Source organism: Acinonyx jubatus, chromosome D2 (genome assembly GCF_027475565.1).
Source record: "Acinonyx jubatus isolate Ajub_Pintada_27869175 chromosome D2, VMU_Ajub_asm_v1.0, whole genome shotgun sequence".
NCBI classification, from domain to species: Eukaryota; Metazoa; Chordata; class Mammalia; order Carnivora; family Felidae; genus Acinonyx; species Acinonyx jubatus.
This window is the reverse complement of record NC_069393.1, coordinates 52,123,568-52,151,213: the sequence shown is the minus strand read 5'-3', so window position 1 is coordinate 52,151,213 and position 27,646 is coordinate 52,123,568. Positions and strand designations below refer to the sequence as shown.

The 27,646-nt window shown below is 44.0% G+C and overlaps 1 protein-coding gene across 3 annotated transcripts in view; it reads left to right on the top strand.

The window, feature by feature from the left end:
• Positions 1 to 27,646, top strand: part of MYOF (myoferlin) — a 151,313-nt gene that overhangs the window by 35,964 nt on the left and 87,703 nt on the right. For all 3 annotated transcript variants that reach the window (XM_027062643.2, XM_015061901.3, XM_015061900.3), the window contains exons 4-13: positions 4,849 to 4,957; positions 8,300 to 8,387; positions 19,885 to 20,051; positions 20,672 to 20,800; positions 22,981 to 23,043; positions 23,129 to 23,179; positions 24,589 to 24,619; positions 25,089 to 25,204; positions 25,857 to 25,983; positions 27,527 to 27,630. In XM_027062643.2, coding sequence (XP_026918444.2) covers positions 4,849 to 4,957; positions 8,300 to 8,387; positions 19,885 to 20,051; positions 20,672 to 20,800; positions 22,981 to 23,043; positions 23,129 to 23,179; positions 24,589 to 24,619; positions 25,089 to 25,204; positions 25,857 to 25,983; positions 27,527 to 27,630 — 985 coding nt within the window. The remainder of the gene's footprint in view (positions 1 to 4,848; positions 4,958 to 8,299; positions 8,388 to 19,884; positions 20,052 to 20,671; positions 20,801 to 22,980; positions 23,044 to 23,128; positions 23,180 to 24,588; positions 24,620 to 25,088; positions 25,205 to 25,856; positions 25,984 to 27,526; positions 27,631 to 27,646) is intronic.

Here is a 27,646-nt window from a genome sequence, read left to right as displayed (position 1 = left end):
CTGGCCCTTTCTACAAGGGACCCGGGAGCAGCTTGGAGAAGTATTTGTGCTCAGCCCAGCTGGGGATTGTTACTCCCTCCCTGAGGAGGGGAAGTGAGATGTGCTGCAGTCCGTAGGGGCAGAAACAGTACAACATGTGATTTACTTTCCAGAGTCCAATGTATTTTTCCTTTCCTTCATGAAGGAATTTCCAGTAAACCCTCCTCCAGTAATCCGTGTGGGCTGTGCCCCTGCTGCACAGAACAACTTGATATATGCGAGCTCCCATGATTAAGAACTCAGCCAGCAAAGCCCTTACTCACCACAGTGGCATGTGGCTGTTAAGGTTTGTGTCTGTGCTTACAGGGAGAACGTTTCCCATTTCTCTTTTTGAAACACGCTAGACTCTGTCTTAACAAGTTAAAGAGGTTCTTAACTAGCCCTCGCATGACTAAGTTGACTAGTTTGCGGTTCTGCTGCTTAGAACTAGTTCCATGTCGCATGGAGACCCAACTCAAAACCACTAGACCTTCAAGAACTGTAAGGGATGAGAGCAGGACTGGCTTTTTCTTCCCCTCAGAATACATCTGCAGTTTATTAATTCTGCAAATAAAGCTGGAGAGCTGAAGGACTTTGAGATTCTTTTCACTGTAAAGCTTCCTTTTGAGACATGGTCCATCTGTTTTAGTGTTGGGTGGAGTCCATCAGGAGACTCTTATTTTTCCATGAAAATCCAGGGCAAAGTGTCCACATTACTGTCACACTGTAACATGTTAGCATATTTATAGCATTAGTAATATGAAAGAAAAAGGGTTCTTGGTTTAGTGTCACCTCCTTTAAAGGAAACTGGCCTTACTACACTGTTCTTGTCCTCTGTGTAGGAGGCTGGGCCATCATTTCCTAGCCTCTCATGGTATTCTGTATCCAGGCAACGTCACAGAAAACAGCCCACGACAGGCTGCCGGGGGGGGGGGGGGGGGGGGAGGGGGGGGGGGCCTCGGAGACCTGCGGAGCTCAGACATGCCCATAGGGGGCGCTTTCTCCAATTTACAGGGAAAGGTGTTAGAAGTTGTAACTGCATTTTTCTTCAACACAACCTAGCTGTTAAAAATATTTTTGGGGACTAACATCTTTCCAGGCTTTCATCTAAACACACTATCTTTACTTCAGAAAAAAGAAAGCGAAGTTTTCTTTTAACCCACCTCCCTCACACACAAACACAAAAGCATCAGAATTGTATGATGAAAAAGCAGATTTAAGAAATGGGACTAAGGGTTTCTGAAAGAAGGAATTGAAGTTTGAGTTTATAATTGGCTGCTTTTATTTCAGTCCATTCCTGGTCTGTTATCCGTTACCACCCTCTCAAAGCCTCTGGGGGGGTGGGGGGGAAGGAAAGCCACAGATATTGCTTGAGTCACAATGGAGGGTGTAAAACCATTCAAGACCACGAAGAGCCAGTGATGGGATTTGTGTTTCAGGTGAGCCTGTTCCCTCTGGTTAGCACAAGTCACCACTCCCTACTGTCTTACACTTATTCCACATTTCTGTGATTGGCCTAACCTTTCTCCTGACACTCTGTGTGAATTTAAGCTTGATCCGTGAAATGGTAGGTCATATTGGTGGAAAGAGGAAACTATTCGGGATTTCCAACGTGGACAGACTTTAGGATATATTCTTCCTAAATCAATGAACAAAGAGAAAAGAAATATTTAACATGAGATAGTGTCCTATATAGATATGTGTAGAAAACATCACACGTACAAGCCTAGCAGGACTTTAATAGCTGAGAAGGGTCTGAGAAATGATTTACTTCAGTCTACCCAGATAATGAATGAAGTGGGCTCAGAGAGTTGAGTGACTTAGCCAAGGCTTGGGGGAAGTTGGGACACCGAGTTAGGGCAAGAACAGAAATCATCTAATTCCATGCTTCTCAACCTAGGGCTATGTTGCCCACCTGGTCACAATTGGCAAGGTGTAGAGTTGTCAGTGGGTTGCGGCCAAGGATGCTGCTGAACATCTGACAAAGCACAGGGCAGACCCCCAAAACAAAGAACTGTCCAGTTCAAAATGTCAGTAGTGCCAAGGTCAATAAATTCTAGTCCAACCCCAGGCCAGCCCTCTTTCCACATTGTTCTGACATGCTACACGTTGTTTTCTTCTAAGAATTATTTATTGCTGATAGAGTTTCAGGTCATCTTGGTTTCAGCAACAGCAAATCTGTCCATGTCCAAGTGTGCAATGTTATTTTTTTTTAATTTTTTAAAGCTTATTTATGTTTGAGAGAGAGCGAGAGAGACAGTGTGAGCACGGGAAGGGCAGAGAGAGAAGGAGACACAGAATCTGAAGCAGGCTCCAGGCTCTGAGCTGTCAGCACAGAGCCTGATGAGGGGCTCGAACCCACGAACTGTGAGATCGTGACCTGAGCCGAAGTCGGACGCTTAACCGACTGAGCCACCCAGGCACCCCACAATGTTATTATTTTAATCATACAGTTAGGTTATGAATCAGGGTATGTAAGGGTATGTAAGAAAAAAAATCCAGTGTATTTCCATGTCTTTCAAGGCGAGTACCTCATTTAGACATTTAATACCAGTCAGATGACTTTTAAAATTGGAGTTTTCACATTTTGTCCTTAAAAACTCAATTAGCCAACTTCACAGCTTACTGTGCTATTTTTAAAACTTGGAACAAAATTCTCGTCAGGCTCATATTATGTGGGGCTGAGGGAGATATGGAAGAGATTTTGCCAGGGCCCTCACCTTGTGTGGGTTTCCTTGTTTCATCTGGTGGAGATGGAATCATGTGTAGACTCTTTTCCTCAATATGTCAGGGGAATTAAAACCCAAGTAAGGAGAAAACTTATACTCATGTACAAAAAAAAAAAAAAATTCTAGCAACTTCGTGAGTGAACATACTTATCTAGAAATTACTTTATAAAGGTTCTGTCAATTCCCAGTGTTGACTGAGAGCCCTAATTTCTGTATTGACCTAAAAGTGCTGAAAAGTTTACTCTTAACCCTCTGGAGGCAGAAGTTTTCTTTTCCATTTCCAGTAACTAACTCTACTTGTGGTATTGGAAGAGATGAGAACCCATCATGGTTTTTGAGCATCTTTTGCGGTGTTCTGTCCAAGAAAGTGTATTCTTCCAAGAAACCATATGCAGTGCGTCATGCCATGGGGTAAATCAGGTGAAACCAGGTGCCATAGCAGTTTCCTGGTCTTGTGCAATATGTCTATTCACAGAAAGTGAAGTCATTTATTCATATTGTTGAGTCAGTGGATGTATGTAGTTGGGTGACAGACTCCAGATCTACAATCTAGTTCTATTTCTGGGGTCTGAGTGGAGAAGGAGAATATGGATATTTGTCAGTTCAAAAATGGCATTTCCATGTTGACATCAATTTTCACTCCTAATTTTTAAAGAAACTACTACATGTTAAAATACAATAAATATTTCTGCACAAGATGAACTCTCCAGATTATTATTTTTTCCCAAAAGCCCAGTTATGTTTTATGCCCAACTATGGTTTCTTCACCTGGGTTGTTTGCAGAGCTCGATGTGGGGCTTGGTCTCATGACTATGAGACCATGACCTGAACCAAAATCAAGAGTCAGACACTCAACTGACCAAGCCACCCAAGTGCCCCACACTCTGGGTTTTTTGATGTAAGGAATCTCCTCTATGACTTTGAGGACTTGATGCTTAGTTTTCTATTTCCATGCTAATGATATTTATGCTGTCATAGGTGCCATTTATTAGTATCAGTCACTGCAAATGTAGGCTATGTATAAGTAAATAACATTTTTTAAATCTTCTTGTTTTTCTTTTCCTTTCTCAGTATCCATACTGAGAGCACACCCCTGGGCTTTCTTTGCTTTTTGATTGAATTTCTCAGAGGGAACTTCTTCAGTTACCCAATCTCATGCCCCGTTGTCACTATAACTCCCAATTTACAGACTGTATTCTACAGGTTACATTTTTATATCCACCAACTCTCAGGGAATGCGTGTTTTATGAACTTTGTTGATCATGTGCCCTAACCACAAAAATGTTTTGCAGATTCAGGGGTGCCTGGGTGGCTCAGTCAGTTGGGTGTCCGACTGAGCCACCCAGGCGCCCCTTAAAAACAAAATAAAAAAAATGTCTTGCATATTCATTTTTAATGTATGTCGATTTATTCATTCTTTCCTTCATTTAGTAAATATCTATGAACAAGTGTAGTATGTTCCAAGCACTGGGGTTAGAGCACGGAAGGGAGCAATCCTGGCTTTCAGGGGCCTAACCGTGGTGAGCAGGGACATATGCATACTTCTGTACCAGTAGGTTATGTGCACTACGAGGTAGATGGGGAGGCAGTAAAGGCTGAACAGAATCCCTCAGTGTCCAGGAAGAGGGAGACGTGCACATATCCAACTTTTGAATTCTGCTCCGGACTATGCAGGTTAGTAAGCTGGCCCCATCAGTAAACTGGCAACCTATTGACAAGTGCAGAAGGTCTCCTTGGGGGGGCATTTTTACAGTGGGCCATGTGTGATGGGTCCTTTTACATTTTCGTTACAGAGGAATGCCTGAATTTTGTCCTACTTTTCTCTCTTCTTGGATTCTGAGGGGGTTATTCCATCTTTGTCTGTCACCATTCACTGCTCATCTCATTCATGACTTCAAATTTCATAGACACCATAGCTGGACTCTCGAAATGACTACATGTTGTGGAAAAGTGATGTTTACTGCCAAAATTCCCCCAAATTCATCTCATTGTGAGTGGTTTTAATGGTAACATGAATAGGCAGGGAATCGGGAGGCCTGTTGAGTGCATGAAAGCATGTCCCTCACTTAGGTTACTGTGTGCTTTCTCATTTCACCCACAGATTAATTGGCACGGCCACGGTATCCCTGAAGGACCTAATTGGCGACCAGAACAGATCTCTGCCATACAAACTCATCTCCCTGCTGAATGAAAGGGGTCAAGAGACTGGGGTGAGCACCTTCTGTCTTATTGAATGGCTTTGAACTGAGATAAGTAAACAAAAGTTCATTAAGAAGAGTGTGACATTAGGCACGCCTGGGTGGCTCAGTCCATTAAGCATCTGCCTCTTGATTTCAACTGAGGCCATGATCTCATGGTTCGTGGGATCAAGCCCCGCATCAGGCACTGACAGTGCGGAACCTGCTTGGAATTCTCTCTGTCCCCCTCTCTCCGCCCCTCCCTCACTCGCTCTGTCAGAATAAGTAAGCATTAAAAGAAAAGAAAAGCATGAAATTATATTAGATCACCACACACACACACACTTACAGGTTTATACTTGCAATCACAGAACTAGTGGATTAGATAAACTTGACTTTCTTCAACAGAATGCTCTAGAGTTAGGTGGCACCCTCTCTTGGTATAGCTCTGTGCATATCTGCTCAAGTATTTATTTACATTTGTGTGGTGAGTATAGCTCTGTGTATCAGACACTCTTTGAAACACTCTGTAGAAGGTATTTCATTAATATTGCCTTGGAACATCAAGATGTGAATATTAGCTATTTTCTGATTACAGCCTTTAAATGAGTACATATTGATGTTGTCTGATGTGAGTCCAGAATTCTCTTTCTCAAGTGCACTTAAAAGAAACAAATGGACTCAAGGCTCATAGCTCTCAGATTTCATGTTTGCTAACAAGTGCTCATAAAGCTACCTACCATGCTTATCCCATTACTCTCTAACACCTTCATTTTCCAATCAATTTATTTTGCTTGGGAGCTAGGACAAAGGGAGAAGATTTTATACTAAAATAGGCCATCCCTGGGGCACCTGGGTGGCTCAGTCAGTTAAGTCTCCAACTTTGGCTTAGGTCATGAACTTGCTTTTGTGAGTTCAAGCCCCACGTTGGGCTCTGTGCTGACAGCTCAGAGCCTGGAGCCTGCTTCAGATTCTGTGTCTCCCTCTCTCTCTGCCCCTCCCTCACTCATGCTCTGTCTGTCTGTCTCTCTCTCTCTCTGAAAAATAAACATTAAAAAAATAATAATATAGGGGCACCTGCGTGGCTCAGTCGGTTAAGCGTCTAACTTTGGCTCAGGCATGATCTCACGGTTTGTGAGTTCAAGCCCTGCATTGGGCTTTTGTGCTGACAGCTTGGAGCCTGAAGCTTGCTTCTGATTCTGTGTCTCCCTCTCTCTCTGCCCCTCCCTTGCTCACACTGTCTCTCTCAAAAATAAATAAAGATTTAAAAATTTTTCAAAATAGGCCATCCCTGTTGGCAAGAATATATAGGTGAGGCTTCTCAGAGCCCATTCAGAATATCGATTTGGTTGGTCTAGGCTCCAAAACTTATGGGCTTGCTGTGAATCTTTCTAATCCTAAAACGTAAATTCAGAATGTCAGCTGTCATCTATTTGTCCAAAACCTGGCTGAGGGAAATGATACTTAGGAAAGATACTACAAGTCAGTGATGTTTCTGGCTGTTTGGGGTTTTGTTTTCTTTTTTTTAAATTTTTTTTTAACGTTTATTCATTTTTGAGACAGAGAGAGACAGAGCATGAATGGGGGAGGGTCAGAGAGAGAGGGAGACACAGAATCTGAAACAGGCTCCAGGCTCTGAGCTGTCAGCACAGAGCCCAACGCGGGGCTCGAACTCACGGACCGCGAGATCATGACCTGAGCTGAAGTCGGACGCCCAACAGACTGAGTCACCCAGGTGCCCCGGGGTTTTGTTTCTTAAGCACAGAAGAAAGCACATGTAGAAGCCTGAAATGGCAGTGCCGTGGTGATTGAGTGGAGTGAGGCAGATGAGGGGCTTCAAGTCCTATCTTCTGGTAGTTCCTACCCGCCGTTAGGGAGCACTTCTGGGAATCCTGACGTTATTGGAAAATCATTGATCCAGAAGTTGAGCCATCGATGTCCTTTTCTAAGTTTTGAAAGTTTGATTCTTTACTTAAGTTTAGCAGTTGAGCCCCTCTTGCTCCTTGCATTCGGCCTTCGGGTTGTGGCCTGGGTCCTTAGCATGGGTAGCCATGAGGTGCTGCTCTCACGATTCTTTACTTGCCATGAAACTGTTGTTCGGGGCCCGATTCATTGTTCTGTTCAGCGTCTCCCAGATCTGTGGTTCCTAAGTTGGCCACACAATGTGCTGATCCATGAAGGAGTATTCACTGATGAACAGACAGATGAGAAAAAATAAGGACAATATAGTGTGTGTGTGTATGTGTGTGTGTGTGTGTGCGTGTGCGCACGTGCACGTGTGTATGTGCTCACACTAGAGTTTGCCGCATGTAGCAAAAGTGGCAGTTGAAAGTATGGGATGCCCATTGCAATTTGAATTTCAGGTAAACAATGAATAATTTTTCAGTAGAACATAAATATTATGTCTGTGTTTTAACTGGTAACTTGGGTGTGTGTGTATGTGTGTGTGTGTGTGTGTGTGTGCAAGCCATCCTTATTTGCAAGGCTCCTTTTATTCTGAGATTTGTCCTTTCTCGTTTTTGCTGTTAAAATTCATTTCTTTTGTGAAATTCTCGTAATAGTAGATAGCAGTTGTGGGCTTAGGTTAGCATCCCTATGTCGACTCCCCCTAGCATAAACTTGTTTGAAATTTTGTAGGTTCATGAAATATATAAGTATAGGAAACTCTGCCCTAAAATAAGGTGAGAAATTTATCTCAGATTTTAAAAATGGGAATAACTTGATTTCCTATCAGGAACTAGTATGTTTCTTCCTTTCCGATAATGAAAGTTACACCACATTTTCTGCCCTCCTTCTTGCCTTGGCTCCTAGCCATCTTGGAGTCACATTTTATGCAAGATGCAATTATCTTGAACTTCATGATTTGCATATTGGTTTCCTCTTTAATGAGACTCGATTCCCTTTTTTATCCTGTTTTATGAATCACATTGTTATATAATTTTTGTTAGGCGCTCAAGTTCTTTTTAGAGAGAGAGAAAGAACAATAATTTTCAGCAATGAATAAAGAGGTCAGTGTGCAAACAAATAACTCAATCGTTTCAAATGAGCCTCTGTGACTGGAAGCCATCTCAAGTCTCAGATGGAGGCTAATTTCAAGTTCATGCTTGCTTGTCACAACTTTGCTCCAGTTTGTGAGTTGCCCCTTAGCAGTGGTACACTTGGCAACCTGTAACAGGTAATTCGTTTCCCAGGCTTTCCTGCCTGCCTGGCTTACATGAGGGAGGATACAATGGAGCATGTGTGACCTTTCTCTCCTCTTCTCACCTTCCCTTCCCCCTGCCTATTCCATCCAGAACTTTTGCTCCTGCTGATTTGGTTTGCTTTGAGTCTGTTACGCTGCACTGATTCTGTCTGCAATGAATTATTTCTACCTAGGCCACCATTGACCTGGTGATTGGCTATGTTCCACCTTCGGCTCCACATCCGAATGACCCCAGTGGGACCAGTGCGTCAGTCATGGAAGGTAAGCTGACCCTTTTGAAGGCCCAACCTATGCCAGAGGCCATCTATTAAAGACACACAGGGAGTCTCCAAGAAAGCCTTCTTTGTCATTATTCTGTCGGTAGCACCCTGCCTACCTAGACAGGGCCCCGTGAGGCAGGTGGAGCCGCCCCAAACTGGGACAGTACAGTTGTTTGTGAAATGCCCTTCAAGGGAGAGGAGGGGGTGAGACAGCCCCTGCCTGACCAGCCTCGCAGTGGGCCCGTCCAGCACACACAGACTCTAGTGGAAGGTCCCAAGCAAGGCTTTGCTTCACGTTGGTACCTTCTACTGCTGGTTGGAATGTCCCTGGTGGTAAAGCTACATGAGTGGCCTCTACTCTCTTCGTGTTTCTTCACCTCCTAAGTGTGTGATCAGCACTCCATTTCTTAGTAGTTACTAAGTAAAGAAAGTGGTTGCTGGCTTTCTTGAGCCATTGCTGGAAGCTGAAGTGCTGGGTGATAAGGGCATGGCTCCTGCCTTCGGAGGAGTTTAGAGAAAAACATTGACTCTGGAGTTTAGAGAAAAAACTCTTTTTATCCTGAAACTGTAACATTATGAATAAGAACAAGGGCTTTGGGGTCAGAATGGCCTAAGTTGGATTCTGTGTCTATTGTTTATTTGCCGTGTAACCTTGGGTAAGTCACTTAGCCTCTCTGAATCTCAGTTTTCTTTACCGTAAGGTAGGGATAACAGTGGCACTTAGATCAGAAAGTTGTGGCAAGGATTCAATGAGATAAAGTATATAAAGTACTTCGCCCAGTACCTAGAATGCTACCTTAATGGTGGCTATTGTTATTATTATGATTTTTCTTATGATTTATTGTTTTATGATCTAGTGTTTTTACAAAAACAACTCCTGGTGATATGTAGTCATGAGTTCAGTTGGGTGGCACCCTCTGTATGAACGTTCGGATTGTTGCCTCTAAAAATCAGAGCTATTGGAAAAGAATGATCTGGTTTGGCTCAAAGTCATGTTGGGATGACTAAATGTTTATTTTTAAATGTCTTTTAAACAAAGGAAAAGAAAAAGATTGTGTCCTAGTGGACCAGAAAGACTGAGAATAAGCAACTTCTCAAGTTATTGACAGTGTAGGGGGAGGTCCCATCTCCTGAGACATACCCAGGTAAGACCAAGCTCAGAAACCATGCAATTTCCCTGGAGCCAAGGCTGCTTAAAAATGAGAAAAGCAACAACTCTTGAACTTGTAGACCCAATGGGGAGAAAATCCTTGTCATCTAGGCTCCCTTTGCTTGAGGCTCCTTCTCCTCAGCTCCTGGATTGTCTTGGCAACGCTAATGCTCCAGCAGTGTTTGTGGACTGACAGCCCACCCATTCCCTTTGGAAGCTCGCTCCCAGCAGGCTCTGCCATGGCAGTTGGCAAAGGTCGTCCTCAGAAGTTCTATAGAACGCCTGATCATGCTGGATAGAGATAGGAAATAAACCAGAACCTGAGTTCCTTTCATTTGGATCTCAAACAAAGGGTGTGTTACTAGGTGCTGGCCAGGAAATGAGCAGTGTCTGCAGGCCAGTTTCATTTTCAAGTGTGAGATGACAACACGAAACATTTTATTTAAAAAACATACAGGGTTCTTTGCCCTGAAAGTACTATCTTTGTTGTATAAGATGACTATTCACCAAAGTTGGGTCAAGGGAGACATTCTGGGGTGCCCGGGTGGCTCAGTTGGTTGAGTGTCCAACTCTTGATTTCCACTCAGATCATGATCCCAGGGTCATGGGATCCAGCCCTGCACTGGGCTCTGTGATGAGCGTGGAGTCTGCTTGGGATTCTCTCTCTCTCTCTCTCTCTCTCTCCCCCTCTGTACTTACCCCGCTCTCCTTCTTTCTTTCTTAAAAAAACCCAAAAAACAAAAAACAGTTTTAAGGGTGACATTCTGAATGAGGTCTTCATAATCCCGCTGAAAGAATCTTTTCTTCAACATTTAAGAAAATCTTTCAATATCCTGGATTATTTGGATGTTTCAAGGGAAAACCTTTTTTTGTCTTAATAAGACAATTCAATTCAACTAAGCAAAGATATCTTTGAGTATTCACTACAACTCTGTGCTAGGGAAGACACTAGGGGGAAAAAAACCAACAACTTGCAGTCTTGGGGGAAGATAAGACAAAGAAATATGAGGCAGAGAAATAATGGTGAGAGAGCCACACCTTCTGCCGCCACATACTTTAATAACCAAAACAGAACATCTGGCCCAGAATTTTTTTTCCCTTCCTTTTAATTAACTCTTTTAAAAAACTTTACCATTCCATGTAAAAGTAATGGGTCGGCTTCTTCTAATTTATATAGATCTTTACAAATTTTAAAAAAGATTTGAACTTGTTGATCTTCTTTTTGAGTACAAAAGCAATACCCATTTGTAAAAACGTAAACATTGCAGAAATATAAAATACAGAAAGTGCACATCTTCCACACTCCCACCCTCCTGAGATAACCACTGTTCATGATTACCAATATCGTTTGTAAAGATTACCAACCACATAGTGAGTCTCGCATAGAAGAAATTTGAAACACTAATGATAGAACACAAAAGTGAAGATTTTCAGGAAAATTCACCACTGGAAACTGAAGAAACTAATTTGACCACAGATCCCAGGAATTGGATATAGGAGGTGTGTGTGTGTGTGTGTGTGTGTGTGTGTGTGTGTTAAGGACTTGTTTTCTTTTAGAGCAGTTTTAGGTTTACCACAATATTGAGAGGAAGATAACAGAGATTTCAGATACACACCCTGCCCCACACATACATGGCCTTCCCTGTCATCAATGTCACTCATCAGAATGATGACATTTTGTTTTACAAAGGAAGAACCTATGGGGCTCACAGTGAACATATGTGACATCATAGTCACCCAAGTCCATAGTATCCCTTAGAGTTCATTCTTGGTGGTGTATATTTGATGGGTTTGCACAAGTGTATAATGACATATATTCATCATTATAATATCATACAGAGTATTTTCAGTGCCCTAAAATCCTCTGTGCTTTGCATATTCATCCACCTGCCCAACCTTTGGTAACCCCTGATCTTTTCATTGTCTCCATAGCTTTGCCTTTTTTAGATTGTCCTTGAGCTGGAATCGCGTAGTATGTAGACTTTTCAGATTGGCTTCTTTCACTTAGCAATATGCATTTATGATTCCCCATGTCTTTTCATGGGCTGATAGCTCACTTCATTGTCTGGGTACACCATGGTTTATTTATCCGTTCACCTTCTGAAGAACATCTTGGTTGCTTCCAAGTTTGGCAATATGAATAAAACTGCTCCAAACATCCGTGTGTGGGTTTGTGTAGACGTACAGTTTCAACTCCTTTGGGTAAAGACCAAGGAGCATGATTGCTGGATCACACGGTACGAGTATGCTTAGCTTTGCAGGAAGCCCCCAGTCTTATAAAGTGACTGTATCATTTTGCATTCCTACCAGCAACGTATGAGAGTTCTGTCACTCCACATCCTCGCCAGCATTTGGTATTGGCAGTGTCCCGGATTTTGACCATTTAAATAGGTGTGTAGTGGCATCTCATTGTCTCAACTTGTATTTCCTGATGACATCAGATTTGGAGCCTCTTTTCATATTCTTATCCGCTATCTGTGTATCTGTATCTCTGGTGAGCTGTCTGTTTAGGTCTTTGACCCATTTTTTAATCAAGTTGTTTTTTTCTTGTTGAGCTTTAAGAATTCTTGCTTATTTTGTATATATAAAGGATAATCGTCCTTTATTGATTGTGTCTTTTACAAATACTTTCTGCCAGTCTGTGGCTTGTCTTCTTATTATCTTCACATTGTCTTTTGCAGAGCAGAAGTTTTTAATTTTAATGAAGTCCAGCTTATCAATTATTTCTTTTTTGGATCGTGTCTTTGGTGGTATAGCTAAGGGTTTTGTTTTTAAGGAATGCATTTCTGGAACTCTTATATCAGGATGACAAAGATTACAGACCCAGGGCATTGGTGGTTTGACTGAACATGTATCGTATCAAAGTTATTTGTTTCACTGACCCACCTCTAAGACTGTTCCTGTGACAGAGGGGTGGGATGACCCAGACTTCAGGCTTGACTTCCCAAAAACCTGTTACCTTCCCAACTTGATTCACCAGATGTCAGTTAGCTTGAATGGAGCCTACATTCTTGTTGCCGGAATGAACTATTTTTAAAATCTCACATCTATTTTTGAAGAGCCATCTGTTAAATTTGTGCTGTGTTCAACAACGGAAGGGCAAAAACTCATTTATCATTAGACATTGCCACTTTGAACTTATTTTTTTCCACAAATACTAAAGTCACTGTGCTTAAGATTAAATTCAGTCCAGTTTGGGGGCACCTGGGTGGCTCAGTCAGCTGAGCGCTGTGACTTCGGCTCAGGTCATGATCTCACAGTTCGTGTGTTCAAGCCCCGTGTCAGGCTCTGTGCTGACAGCTCGGAGTCTGGATCCTGCTTCACATTCTGTGTGTGTGTCTGTCTCTCTCTGCCCCTTCCCGACATATACTCTCTCTCTCAAAAATAAATAAATAAACATTAAAAAAAATTCAATCCAGTTTAGAAAACATTTACTGACACCTGAGGCGTACAGAGGTGATAAAGTCATGGTTTGCCACCGAGGAGCTTGCATTTTAGTAAAAAGGTAAGATATCAGCATGAATAAGTATAGGTCAGAGCTGAATAAATTCCCCAACAGAGGATTAAGCAAATTATTACATGGAACATAATTTTTTTAGAGAAAGTACTTTTTCAGCTATCGATTTCAACTGTGTATTCTTAGCGCCTACCACTAAGTCATGATTACTCACTAAATGCTTGGTTGGTTGAGTGAGTAAGTGAATGATGGATGGGCAATGGATATTGTTTAAATGTTTCCTTTCAAGAAAGGCATTTTGGGGGGAATACTAGTGAATAGACAAAAGGGACGAATTCATTCAGAGACGTAGTCAAAAGGCAGCGTGTTCCCAAGGGCTGGGAATGCCAAGCTGAGACATTTGTTCTGGGACACATCATGGGGATCCATGGAGCATGGTGAAGAAGGGACTGACTTCATCAGAACTGAACTGGAAAATTACCAGTTTGCTAGAAGATTGTTGGAGGCACTCTTTCCAGGATTGGCCTCTATTTGACTTTGTCCAGCAAACTGATTGTATTAAGCCTATCTTTCTTCCAAGTTATTTCAGAAAGCCAAAGTGATCATAATAAACAAGGGGTTCTTAAACTTTAGACACAGGGAAAATCATCAAGGGAGATCTTTAAATGTGCAGACTTCTGTCACCGACTCCCAGAGAGTGTGATTTAGCTGGTCTGGAGGGGACCCCCTGCAATCTGTGCAGTTGGTAGAAACTTCCAGGAGATCCTGATGACAGCAGAGTTGGGAACTCACTGTAAGAAGTCCCAGAGTTGAGCATTTTACCTTGTTAATAGTATCTTGCCCAGATGCAGCCGGAGCTTTTTGGGCAACGTTTCCTAGACTGGATCACAGGTCAGTTAATTCAAGCAGTTGCTGCCAAGATTACCCTGCAAGCCTCTCTTTGCATTACTGTATGGTTAGAGGTTCTTCCATGACACCTGTGCTCTGGGCTACGCATTAGAACCATTCCAGAAAATTCGTGGTGCACATATAGTGCTGTTTACCCAAGAATCGGGGTGGAGGGTAATGAAGTGCTTATGGTTGAGTGCAGATGTGTATTTATATAACTTCTCTCAGGTTAGAAACCCAGAAAAGTTACTAGTCAACATAGCAGCTAAATCAGCACGTTATCTCCAAAATGTTTTCATGTTTAAAGACGTCCTCTCTCCCATTCTGCTTTGTACGTTTTTAACTTACACTGATGGTATTATACCAGCCCTTTGTGCTGACTTAGCAGTGACCTTTGGCCCAAGGTAATTAAGTTCTGCCTTAATCACTTAACAAAATTTTGTCATTAGAAGCAAAATTAATATCACAGGCAGAGATTGGCATTCTAGGACTCTAGAGAAACAGAGTTGCTGTGACCAAAAAAAAAAAAAAAAAAGGAAAGAAAGAAAAAGAAAAGGCATAAAATATTCCAGAAAGGACTCTCATCAAGGAATGGGAGAAGATTAGATGGAATGGTGGCCCAGTTAGAGCCTAGGTGGAAAGATGAGGGGCGTGGAACAGTGTTTGGAGGCCTGCTGGCCAGGGCACAGGGTCTGTATTTCAGGCCAGGAGAAAACCAGTGGCGACTGGGTAAGTGTCTCTCTTCTTCAGCCATTCCTAGGAATTGCCTTCATTGGGAAGCTCTAACAGGATGAGAGCGATGGCAGGGAAAGGCTGGCTTGCATATCTGGTGCCATCTGAGTGACTGATAGCTCATTCTCTTATGCTCAGAAAGGGTAAGTGCTAGAGTAGGATAGCATGAGAGCTTGGTGGAGGGAGAGAAGCTGATCCCTGCTAGGGAAGGGCACAGTTGGGCATGCCGGAGGCAAACTTGACTGTATCCTAAGGTCCCCTAGGGGCTGCCAACTCTTCAGCACTGGGTGGACAAACAGATGCCCTCCAGAGAAGTGTCACTATCACAAGTGATGACACACAGGGGCAGCTGGCAGGAATATTGCAACTGAGCTTCTGGAGAGAGGCCAATATTACATCTCAGGAATTATGAAGACGTGTTTTGTTGAGCTGCTGGAGTTGCAATGGAGAGCCATTCCTAAGTGTTCATTGAAGCTCATTTATAACCAAGGGTGAGTCACATAGAGGGTTACTGACATTCAGAAAGGAGACAGGCCAGTGTTGGCTGCACTCAAAAGCTTAGCAGGATTTGACTGAGTGGCATGGTAATTGTTGGAGAGGCAGGATGGTGTTCATATAAAGAAATTGTGCAGAGGTTTTCACTGCCAAAGTGACAGATAAGGAGAGCAGAAAAATAGTAACTATAGAGGGCGCTATGGAATCAAGGACAGATTTTGGTTTGTTTTTATTGTGGGCAGTATTTCAGCACATTTATATCTTGATGGGAATGATGCCGCTGAGAGGGAGAAGACTGAGGAGTACATACAGAGGCAGAAATTGCAGAAGCAAAATCCATGGGTAGGTGGAGGAGAGGAGATGTGTGCACACGTGGAAAGATTGACCTCAGGTTGGGAGCACAGACAGTTCAATGATTGTAGCAAGAGAGGAGGCAGACAGCAGGTGCGGGTAGGAAGGTTGCCTTGGCATGGGACGATGAGGATATTCTCTTCTGATTGCCTGTTTTGTCCATGAAATAAGCAAGGTCATGAGCTGGCAGTGAGAAGGATACGAGAGGGTGTTAGAAGCTTTCAAGGTGCAAAAAAGGTGGGAGTTCAGAAAGGTAAAGTGATTTGACCTTGTTGGCTAATTAGTGGCCTTCTCAGACCAGGGTCCAGGAAAACTGTGAATAGATGCCTTGGAAGTATGATAGATGGCCAGGGAGTCCTGCGAGTCCACTTTGGGGGTGTGATCATGACATTTAAGTGGGAATAGTCAGGAAGGTGAGTGTCCAGCCATATGCAGCTCCCTGGGTGAAGGCGTGGAGCAAGGGGAGGTTGAATGAACCAGGTGAGCACAATAAGTGAGAAAAGGGAAGGGGTTGAGGAGCACAAAGAAGAGAGATGGCAGTGTTAGATCACAGACTCCAGCTCAGATTAGGAGAAAAGGGTGTGAACACAGTGAAGGAGGATGGGAGGGGGTGATGTCCATAGATTGGGGCTGCCCATGTGGCTGCAGACTGTGGACTGGAGCAATAGATGGAACGCACTGGAAAGATACAAAAAATGGCCTCTGGAATGAGTTGAATAGTGTCCCCACTGCCCAGTTCCTACACGGACCCTGAGAAGGTGACCTTATTTGGAAATGGGATCTTCGCAGGTGTAATTAGCTAAGATGAAGTCGTGCTGGGGTGGGGTGGGCCCTAAATCCAGTGATGGGTACCCTTACAAAAAGAGAAGATACATGGACACACAGGGGAGAAGGCCATGTGATGACACACGCAGAGGTTGGAAGGATGCAGCCACAAGCCAAGGAATGCCGAGGATTGCCACGGGACACCAACTAAGAGGCAAGGAAGGACTTTTGTCTAAAATTAATATTACAAAATTTCACAAAATTACAAAATTAAAATTACAAAATTAATTATAAAATTAATATTTACAAAATTAACATTACAAAATATTACAAAATTCTGGAAAAACTGGGTCACTGTGACACCTCCTCCCCCCCCCACCCAAAGAAACATAAACTATTCCAGAAAGGACTCTTCATCAAGGAATGGAAGAGGATTAGATGGGGTGGTGGCCCTGAGGGACCATGGTCCTGCCAACACCCTCCTTCTAGAGTTTGGAACTGTGAGAGAATATATTTCTCTTGTTTTCAGCCACCCAGTTTGTGGTGGCAAAAACAAGCAAATAAATACAAGCAGCAGCTTTCTGTTTGATCATCGGTTCCCAACTCAGTGTTGCCCTCTGTGGTCATGAAGGGTCATCCTTTGTAGGTCCACTTGGCTGTGCATCGGATACATGCCTGGGTCTCAGTGATGGCGCATGCCCACACAACCACTCACATTTGGTAACAAAACAGCTTGCACAGAAGGGTGTGCCTGGCAGGGCCTAAAGGGACCCCCTCACTGTTTGTGGAACACTTAGGGTGGTATTGTTTAACCCCGTGCAACTTCCTGCCACCTAATGGGGCGATTTCCTGCTCCAGTATCCTTTTGTTCTACACAGAGATGCTGGCTGTAGCCATGACTTTGGCTGGTTTCCTCTGACGCATCGCTGAACCTAAAGTCTGAATGGCAGAAGGTATTTCCTAGAAGAAACTGGCTCTTCATTGCCTGCTGTCTTTCTAAAGCATCCATCAAGAGTTTAATGAGGACTTGTACAGAGTCCAGCACCGCGAAGGGGTACAACTTACCCCTCCTTCTCCTGCTTGCCACCATACATAACCACCAACCCCGAATGGAACAGTCCACAGCAGGGAGGAAGCCTTGCTTAGGCCCAGGACGATGGAAGGGAGTTTGTCTTAGTTGTCAGAGCATCCAGCCCAGCCACTGCCCAGTCCAGAACAGGTTTGCAGCAGGGGGGGCCTGGCCTTCTGGGTTCTCCTGAGAATGGAGCAAAGGTCGGAGGAGCACCTTCTAGTGTCCGGGCGCTCTTCCCTGAGAGCTGTGCTGCCACTTGTACAAATTGCTCAGGAACTTGGGAAGGCAGGGGCCCATGTCCCCTCATTCATTCTGCATTCATCAAGCCCCTGGCTAGGACGATGTGTGGTGCTGTCCAGAGACAGGGTATTCACCTGGGGCTTGAGGGAGTTGAGGAGCTCACTTGGTGAAGAATGGGAGGGACATTTTGAGAACTGGGCTCCCAGAGATGGGTGGCAGGCAAGCCTTGCTTCTGAAGCCTATTCAGGGATGGGGAAAATGAGACCCAGGTTACCTTGCAGAGGGCAAAGGTAGCCCTTCCCTGCCTTCAGCCTCTCTGGGGTATCCTGGTGTCCTGACAGAGGTGCTGAGGAACCAGATGGACCACAGCTCCTTCACCCACAGCCTGGTTTTAGACCCAGTCTTAAGCCATTGAGGTAGGGTGAACACCCGGGTGCTCATTTCAGCTCAGCTCCCAATGACCTCACAGCTCGTTCAGCTTTCCAGACTTTAGTTGTCTCGTCTGCACACCGTGGGGAGGGGCACGTCCAACCCGGGACCTCTGAGGCCCCTCTAGCCTAACGCTCTGAGGGGCTGTGACTCCAAAGCGTAGATCCAAAGGGTGTCAGGGCAGACCTCAGAGGGCTGAGGAACAGAGGGGGAAGTCACACTTGGGGAGTAGGACATGAAAAGGGGACCATGCAGAACCTGAGAAGGTTCAGTCAGAGTGCCAGGAAGAGAGTGGCATGATGTAAAGAAGTGTGTGTGGGTCCCAGTGCCCAAGGCCATGTTAAGTGGAATGTGAGGACTCAGAAAAGGGTCCTGAGCTTAGTGAGAAGAGGTCATGGTTGACATTCATAGACAGAAGTGGGTGGATAGGCAAAGCGTGAATGAGGGCTGGTGAGGAGGAGGGTTCATTCTGGGCTGAGCTCTGTAGCAGTATGTGGTGTGGGTGGGCGGCTTTTACTTCCTTGTAACTGCCCCTTCCTCACGCTGAGCCCCGCCCCCCATGCTGCCTACTGACTGTTCCAGCCCTCACCCCACCTCATGACTGCTCTCCAGGAAGTGTTCTAGAATCCTGCGCTCCTGCAAAAACGGATTCATCAACAAAAGTTAAAAAAAAAAAAAGATGAATTTATAGGCTGGCTTTTTGCCAGACACCATGTTGAAGGTTTGCATATACATTAATTTTCTTTACAATAACCCTGTGGTAAATACTATTATTTCTCCCTTCTTACAAATGAGAAAACTAAAACAGAAATTATAAAATTTACTCAGACTCACATAGCTGAAAATTGGGATTTGAATTTAAGCCATATGACTCCAGAGCCCAAGTTTTAAGAGCTGTGCTACACGGCAGTTTGATTGAACTAATTCATACTATCATGTGAGTGACTGACAGACATGTTAGCCTGGAAATTCAGTCTCTTGCATGATTTCGCACTGTAAAGGAGGAGTTTCAGAATCCAAAGGTAGGGAGTACAAATGCCGGTACTTTTTGGACAAGTTAGTCTTCTGGGATCTCTTAAATTATACTGCACAGGTTAGTAGGAGTTCACACTTTTTGTCTGTTAAGATAAGAAAAACTGAAATTTGTCAACGAGTCTAAAAGAGTCTGTGAATAGAAGAAAGGGGAGACATAGTAGGCAGAAATTAGTTTTTTTTGTTTTTGTTTTTGTTTTTAAGGAGAGAAAGATCTGTGCCTGTGTGAAGGCAGAGGGGAGGCCCCGTTGGGAAGGATCCTCTGGACGTACTCAAGAGAGTGAGGGACACTTGGGGTGTTTTCCAAAGAATCAGAAGGAAGTAGGCTCTCACTATGTCAATCAGGAAGCACCTCCCCCGCCCTGCCCCGAGTATGAAGGGAAGCTAGGGGGATAACGAGGAGACAGATGTGTGTGGAAGTGAAAGACTAGGTGGGCAAAGGGAGAGCATGAGACCACCTTGGTCTGCTTGGCAAGAAAACTGGAGTTGAAGTCTCCTGTGCAAAGTTCCAGTTTCCCCCGGCATTTTCTCACCTCTGTGTCCTAACTGCAGAAAGGTCCCTTGACGTCAGGGGGGGGGGGTTCCCAGATCAGAACCAGGTGATTTCTGGCTAGGTCTGACTGAGACTTCTATCACTCTCCCCTTGGTCTCTGGTGTTCTCTTGGCCACTCTGAATACAGCCCGAATGAGCGCCCTGATGCACCATGAACACATTTTCCTAAGAAACTGTATCCGAGTCAGCACATCCCAAATAAGTGTCACCAAAGGAGTGACTCCTTCACCACCTGCCTCAGGAACACTGAAAACTCTTGGAGTCCAGGAAACCCGAGTTCAGACATTTGCAGTGTGAGGGCCATCTCTGATGGCATTCCTTTTTGGTGTTTTAGGAGAAGAGGAGGAAGATGGAGGTGATGAAGACAGATTGGACAATACAGTCAGGACCCCTGGGCCCAAGGGGGCAGGTGGGCTGGTGTCGGAAGCTCAGCTTGCCCGGAGGCTCACGAAAGGAAAGAAGAGCCGGCGGATGCTGTCCAACAAGCCCCAGGACTTCCAGGTAGGAACAGCCAGCACACCCCACGTTTGTTTTACTGCCGTATTGTCCAGCTTCTGTTAGTCGCGGTGTTCCGGGAGAGACCCATTGCTATGGGCAGCAGCTCAGTTAGCAAAAGGGGACATCAGGGCATAAACCCGAAAAGAAGAGCTGTCCGTCTCTGTTCTGCATGCAGAAGTAGACGTAGTCAAGCCAGATGAGGCTCGTCAGAGAAATAAAACTATACCGCTCCTTCCCTTTGGTGGTAGGAGACAAGAGAATCACAGTATTGCATTTTCGTAGCTCTAGGCACCTCATTGGCGGACAGCCGTGGAGTGAGTTAATGCATCCCAGGCTCAGGCAGACCAGGGAGGAGGCTGGGGTTGGAGCAGCGGCCTCTGCCCTGTCCCGCCCTTTCCCAGGGCCAGCTCTGGACTATTCCAGTCCCACTACTGCTCTCAGTTTCTGGAACCCAGTTCCACCTTGGGAATGAGCATGGGGGCCACCCCAGTCCATGCACGCCGCTGTGTGGCAAAGCTGCCCTGGCCTACTTTCAGCGGTCCTTACAGGCAGGCGAGCTGACGGGGATCCGAGGACTCCTTACTGGGGAAGGATCAGTAACAACACCCCTTCTGTGCTTCCAGATCCGTGTCCGGGTGATTGAGGGCCGGCAGTTAAGTGGCAACAATATAAGGCCCGTGGTCAAGGTCCACGTCTGTGGTCAGACACACCGAACGAGAATCAAGAGAGGGAACAACCCATTTTTTGATGAGGTAAATGGGCATAATGCATGTTTCTGCTCAATGCGTCTGTTCTACTTAATATGCACCTCCCAGCGTTCTCTCTCCTGTTCCGTATGGGAGGGGAACTCGTGGACAAAAATCTGGTAAAGACAACGAAAAGTTCCCGCGTTAAACATTCTAAGGACCACTGGGTCTTGAAACCACATGTCCTGCTTCATCATTGGTTCTCAGAGCTGCCGGGGTCTTGCTGGCGTTTTTAGACCACTTCCCCATGGCGCCTCTCCTGAAGGATCCTTGTACCCCTTAGGATGGAGCCCGTGAAGTCACCTACATCTGCCTTTGCTCTTTCTAATCAGCAGGGTGTGTCTGAGGGATGAGTCCATGTGACTGAGTCGTTTCTGTGATTGCTTTGTTACTTTTAAAACAGCATGCCCAGCACATTTTCACAATTAAGACCAGTTGATGCTGGACGCCCATGAAAGAAAAAAATACCGAGTTTCAGTCCCAGCTCTAAGGCAGATGTTACAGTTTTCACAGGGACAACAATGGCTGGCTTTTTAAAGATGTCAAAACCTACATGGCTAGAAAAATAATACATGTTAAAGGAAAGCAGTTAGGAGCCAAAAGGTTTTTCTTGTCCCTGAATATCGAGAACATAGTCCTTCTGTTGACCCCTTCTGGAACACTCCTCAAAAACACTGAATACCTTGATAGTCATCTCAGGTAGCACAAACCCCACGATCAGGGCTGTGAAGAGAAATGATAAGCTTGGGGACTTTTCCAAGCCCAGCCTTGCTCTGAGGAGATTCATTTCTGAGATTCCTCAGGCGTGCGTCCCATTGCCCGTTCTGTGAGCCCAGGCCTTCTTTCCAGGGTTTCCTATCCCCGTTCCCCTGAGATCCCTCCCTACAGCTTCTAGACCTAGCCTCAGCTCCACTTTTGTTCTTTTCCATACCCCTATGTGTAAAAGGAACCAGTTGCTTCTGTCCTGTGTTCTAGTTTCTTCCCCTATGTTCAAGCTGGCCCTACCTTCATTCACAGAAGACCTATCTTCTTGCTTGTCACTTCTCTTCCTTGGATGAACTGTAGACACCAGCACGCAGCTGAGTAGTGTCAAAGCAGACATGAGACATGGGTGTACATTGAGCACTTCCGGAAAGTGGACTTTGGGAAAGAGGTTCACTGTGAAGAAGACCAGACTGCAGGGAGGGCAGGCCGCTGGTGACTGGACACCTAAGGTGTAATGCATTCATAGGCAGGATAAATATTTACTCAGCCACATTCTCAGGAGCCTAGCAAGAATCTCCACCTTAGAATTTCCCATTAGAATGAATTTTTTTGAGATGAGAACTCTGGGCAAAAGGGAAAAGATCAAATACCTGAGGCTCCAAGCAGACCAATTCAGGAATCAATAAAAGAATTTTACTAAAAAAAATCCCTAGTTTACCTACATCTTCTTAACCAAGTGATTAAACTTGGTATCACTGATAATGGGACGAACTGAAGTGTGTGTCCTGATGTGATATAATGGAAGTATTAACATCACCTGTGTTGTTTCTTGTCAAATGACCAATTTGAATCTAACAGTGAGGAAATATTCATGCAAATCCAGAGTGTGGGATATTTTATAAGACAACTGATCTTGATAGAAAAAATAAACCACAAAAATAGGCAGGAGTACAGTTCTACATAAAAGGAAACTAAAAAGACACAACAACCTGTATGTATAATCCTTGAGTGGATCCTAGATGTCTTTTAAAAAAGCTAAAAAAGAACTTTTTTCAGGACAATTGTAGACATTGTAGAAATTCAGGACAATTGTAGGGAATTCAACTCAACTTTCCAGGTCATGCAAGCCCTAAGCACCCATTTTAGTGGGATTGCAGCATGCAATAACCTTAGATCTTTGTGTGAGCTAGTATGTTTCTGGCCCCAAAGGAACAATTCTGTTTCATTACATAAACACTACCGTTGTTACTTAACCCTTTTTCCTTTTTCTGACATGCAAAGGTGAGTTTGCCATGAAGTTCAAGAAGCTTAAGCTTATGGGTCTTTCTGAAGGCCCTGCAATGTGTTCTCATGGTCACACCTATTTGGGGGTTATGTTTTTATAATTTCTTAGGAGGGCCCTCAAATTATAGCATTAGATCACACTAAACCTGAGTCCACCCCTGTAAACGTTCAAACATTTTTCTCTTTTGTTTTGACAGTTATTTTTCTACAATGTCCACATAACTCCTTCTGAACTGATGGATGAGATCATCAGCATTCGGGTAAGGGGGCTCCGGAGTAGGAAGGTGGTGCTCTCTAACTGCCGGATAAAGCTGATAAGCTTCTCATGGCTCTTCTTTCTTTCAGGTTTATAATTCCCATTCTTTGCGGGCAGACTGTCTGATGGGGGAATTTAAGGTGAGTGCCAACAGTCTGTTTCATTCAACTTAGATAGGCACTGTCGTAATGAGGCATCAGGTTCCTGGCCACATATCCGGCTGTCCACCTGGGTGATCTTAAAAGTTACGTGTGAGGGATTCATGTCACGGTCTTTGCTGAGGGCTGGTATGCCAGCAGGACACAAATGCCCCAGGGGCCAGAAACCAGCTGAGTGTCCTCTGGCCTGGGTCTAGTCAACTTCCAAGTACAACACTTGTGATACCTTAAAGCAAATACCTGAAAGCTGCCACATCAGGGCCCTTGCCAGCACTCCAGCTGCGGATGGAAGCCAGTGCAGTGCTGCAAAGGGAAAGGGTGCTTGTTGATGGCAAGAAGCCCATCACCCAGCTCCACTTACCGGCAGCCCCAGAGCTCCATCTACAAAGCCAATTATTGTAAACCTTGAATATGAAAGGCAAGCAAACCAGGAAAGAGAATCGGGGTGCTTTTCCAAGTAACCCATCTTGGAATTAAAGATAAATACTTGGTGGGTGCTTCTCAGCAATTCTGCGTGGAATGGACTACCTCTCAAAGCCTCTCAGGGCTCCCAGTCATTAGAAGTCCTAGAGAATGATTTGGATCAGGCCTGAATGTGTTCATACCTGTCTGCCACCAACTAGCCACATGCCAACTGATCCTTAGTTTCCTCTGTAAAAAGGAGTCAATGTGAAGACTAGTACACTGTTTGGCACATTGAAGTGCCCAACTGATGGTTGTATTAATATTAGCATTAGCATTAGCATTAGCATTAGCATTAGCATTAGCCAGAGGAGAGGAAGAGGAATATTGGATAGGAAATTGGGCCAAGTGACTCCTCATAGGGTAACCAAAGTCCAGGTTTGCCCAGGACTGAGGGATTTCACAGAATGTGAGACTTTCTGTGCTTGGGGAAAAGTCCCAAGCAAACCAGGACATACTGGTTATCCTACTTCCGTGGTCCCTTCCAGTTCTAAGACTAGTTAGTTCATTCATTCGGAATGATTGATTGAGGGTCAGGCAAGGCACTGGAGGTATGGAGAGGGTAAGAAGGAAATGTTCTCAAAGAAACCGAAGTCTTGGCAAGAGTCTTATATTTAATATATAATAATGGGGCACCTGGGTGGCTCAGTCGGTTAAGTGTGGGACTTTGGCTCAGGTCATGATCTCATGGTTCGTGAGTTCGAGCCCTGCATTGGGCTCTGTGCTGACAGCTCAGAGCCTGGAGCCTGCTTCAGATCCTGTGTCTCCCTCTTTCTCTGCCCCTCCCCTGCTCGCACTCTGTCTCTCTCTCAAAAATAAAAAAAAAAAACAACATTAAAAACATTTTTAATATAACAATTATGGTTTCTTTGAAATGACTAAACTGATTTTAAAATCTATTTGAACTATTTTAAATTATTTTTTCCCAGATTGATGTTGGATTCATTTATGATGAACCTGGTAAGTAATATTTTTTCTCCCCATGAACTTGAACATTCTGGGAATCAAGAAAATCTGAGGGATCAAAAAGGGAATAATAAAAATGTTTTCTTGACTGAGGAGGGGGAAGTATACTTAAGAATGAGTAATAGCTTAATATGGACATCTTTTTTAATCTGATAGTAATTATCCTAACATTCACAAGTACGTAATTTCTCTGTTTTGTGACAGTATTTTGATCTTATCAAAATCAAATTATAAAAACAGTTAATAGAGCTTAGAGAGAGTCTTGAGTCACACCAGGGCAGGATTGGGGTTGGGGGCTAGTCAGTGCAAAGCAGAGGACATCAATATAGAGACTCATCTGGCAAATTTGGTGTCATTATGATATTTCAGAGAAAATTATTGTTTGTCTTATAGCAGATGAAATCACAAACCTGTCAACTTATCTGTAGTGGGTCCCTGTCCTTTTAATCCTTCTTTATTTCAGGTCATGCTATCATGAGAAAATGGCTTCTTCTCAATGACCCCGAAGATGCCAGCTCAGGAGCTAAAGGTTACATGAAAGTCAGCATGTTCATCCTGGGAACCGGAGATGAGCCTCCTGTGAGCCCTTACATTCTATACCTTTTACATGTTTTCACTAAAAAGGGAGGGCCAAGAGCTAAGCAAGTGGGAGTCAGTAGTTGTGAAATGCAACACAACTTCCAATCAATAACCCCAACCTTCCAGTTCCTCCTATTTTTTGGAAGTTGTTCTTTTCTCCATGGTAGAACTATTATTCCAGCTCACTTGGACTCCTTCCTGGTGTCCAGGAGTGGATTTTTCATTTAGTAAAGATATGTGTATTTTCAAGAGTCCCTTGCATCATTTGACCTATAAAGTATGGCTCACTTGCAAAACCAGGCATTGCTACCTAAAGGGACAGTTGTCATTCTAGGAAACTAGACAGCAAACTGGGAGACAGGTAGTACCCAAGAGAAATTGACAAAACTTCAGGAACGGTCTCTCTTTTTTTCTCCTATTTAGTGCTCATAAAATTATAAAAGGTCACGTTATTTTCTTGTGGAAGAGACATACGAGCTTTGATTATGCAGACTAATTTTGACATGGAATTGGTGGCTGAACTCTTAAGCCTGAAGCACAGGAAATCCTAATGGAAACAGTTCCAATTGGTTTCATTTTACAAGCATCAGTTTGGCTCCTTCCAAGTGCTGCTTTTCTATGGGTATCATTTATAATCATGTTTCCCCAATAGGCTGAGAAACGAGATCGTGATAATGACAGTGATGACGTGGAGAGTAATTTGCTACTCCCTGCTGGCATCGCCCTCCGGTGGGTGACCTTCTTGCTGAAAATCTACCGAGCAGAGGACATCCCCCAGAGTACGTATGGATTCAGTCCTTCCCCAGGACGACCAGTTATCTGCACGATCACATGTGCTAACATCATGCTCTGAATAGTGATTGGTTGCTACCTATCCTTGGTTTTTCTTTGCGAAGGTCTTCGTGGACTTCTTTCCATTCATTCTGGCCCCACTGAAAGCTTCCTGAGCAGGCTGATGGGGAAGCCAGTTGGTCATTGGCCCTTGCTCTTAACTGAGCGTTTGGCCCATTCTGTTCCATCTGTGTTCTCCATCTTCTCTTTATTCTAGAGGATACAAAAGAGTGGCCATCAGTCAGCACTTCTGACTCCTTTCATCACAGGGGAAAATATGACATTTTTGAAACAAATAATGTATTTGTTATTGGATTATTAAAAATAGCTGAGCAATGGGGCGCCTGGGTGGCTCAGTCGGTTGAGCAGCCGACTTCAGCTCAGGTCATGATCTCACAGTCCGTGAGTTCGAGCCCTGCGTCGGGCTCTGTGCTGACAGCTCAGAGCCTGGAGCCTGCTTCGGATTCTGTGTCTCCCTCTCTCTGACCCTCCCCCGTTCATGCTCTGTCTCTGTCTGTCTCAAAAATAAATAAATAAACGTTAAAAAAAAATAGCTGAGCAAAACATGGTTAAGTGCCAGTAACTAGAAATCTGGCAATATTGCATGGCGAGGTACGTGTAACAAGAGATTGGATGCATTTAAGAGAATCACTTATGGTGATTTTACTCATAGACACTGGCCCAGCCACTCCTTTGTCATTGCCAAGGACCCAGCAACCTTCTGCCTTGTCCAGCCTATCTGCTTCCCGCTGGGCCCTGGGACATGGGAACCCTTCCCAAGTCCCCAGGAGATAGCACTCTGTGTACAAGCCATGGATCTCTTCAGGATTTGCTACTTTCCCTGGGAACCTACCCCGTCTCTTTTTTAACATCCTATAATGCTTAACATCCTATAATGCTCATCTCTGCTCAGAGATATCTTAAATGAAGTAAATAAATTAAACCTCACATTATACTGCCTACACGGACTATTTAATTGATCTCCATTCATTTCTTAGTTTGTTAAAACAGAGACATGGTGTTTATAGTTGCTTAAATGTGTGATTTATGATTATGTTATGTGTCATCATGCCAAAGTTCCTTGGATTTCTCTGAAAAAGTCGACTAGGCTTACACTATTTTGACCTAAAACGTATTTCCAAGTTGAAACCAGGATGAGTTTTTGAACTGCCTCTGACCTTATATGGATGGACTGTCTTTATTCTACTTTTTCTTCATGGATGACTGATTTTCAATACAATAATTTATTGGTTTATTTTTCAAGGTGCTCTTGTTTTTTTTTTTTAAACTTTGTGGGGAGAACACATTTTTTTCTCTTAGCTAAGACAAAATTTCTGTAGTACAGTGCTACTCCTGCTTGCCACTTTTGAGAACAATTCTTGTTGCAACTTGTCTTCATGTTTAGGAGAAAATTTTTAATTTTGCTGAGTGATTTCTGTTCCTTTAAGAAAATCAAATTTAATCTCTGCTGTGCGACATGTTGCTTTCTAGTGGATGATGCCTTCTCACAGACGGTAAAGGAAATATTCGGAGGCAATGCAGATAAAAAAAACCTAGTGGATCCTTTTGTAGAAGTTTCCTTTGCTGGGAAAAAGGTTTGTATGTGATCTA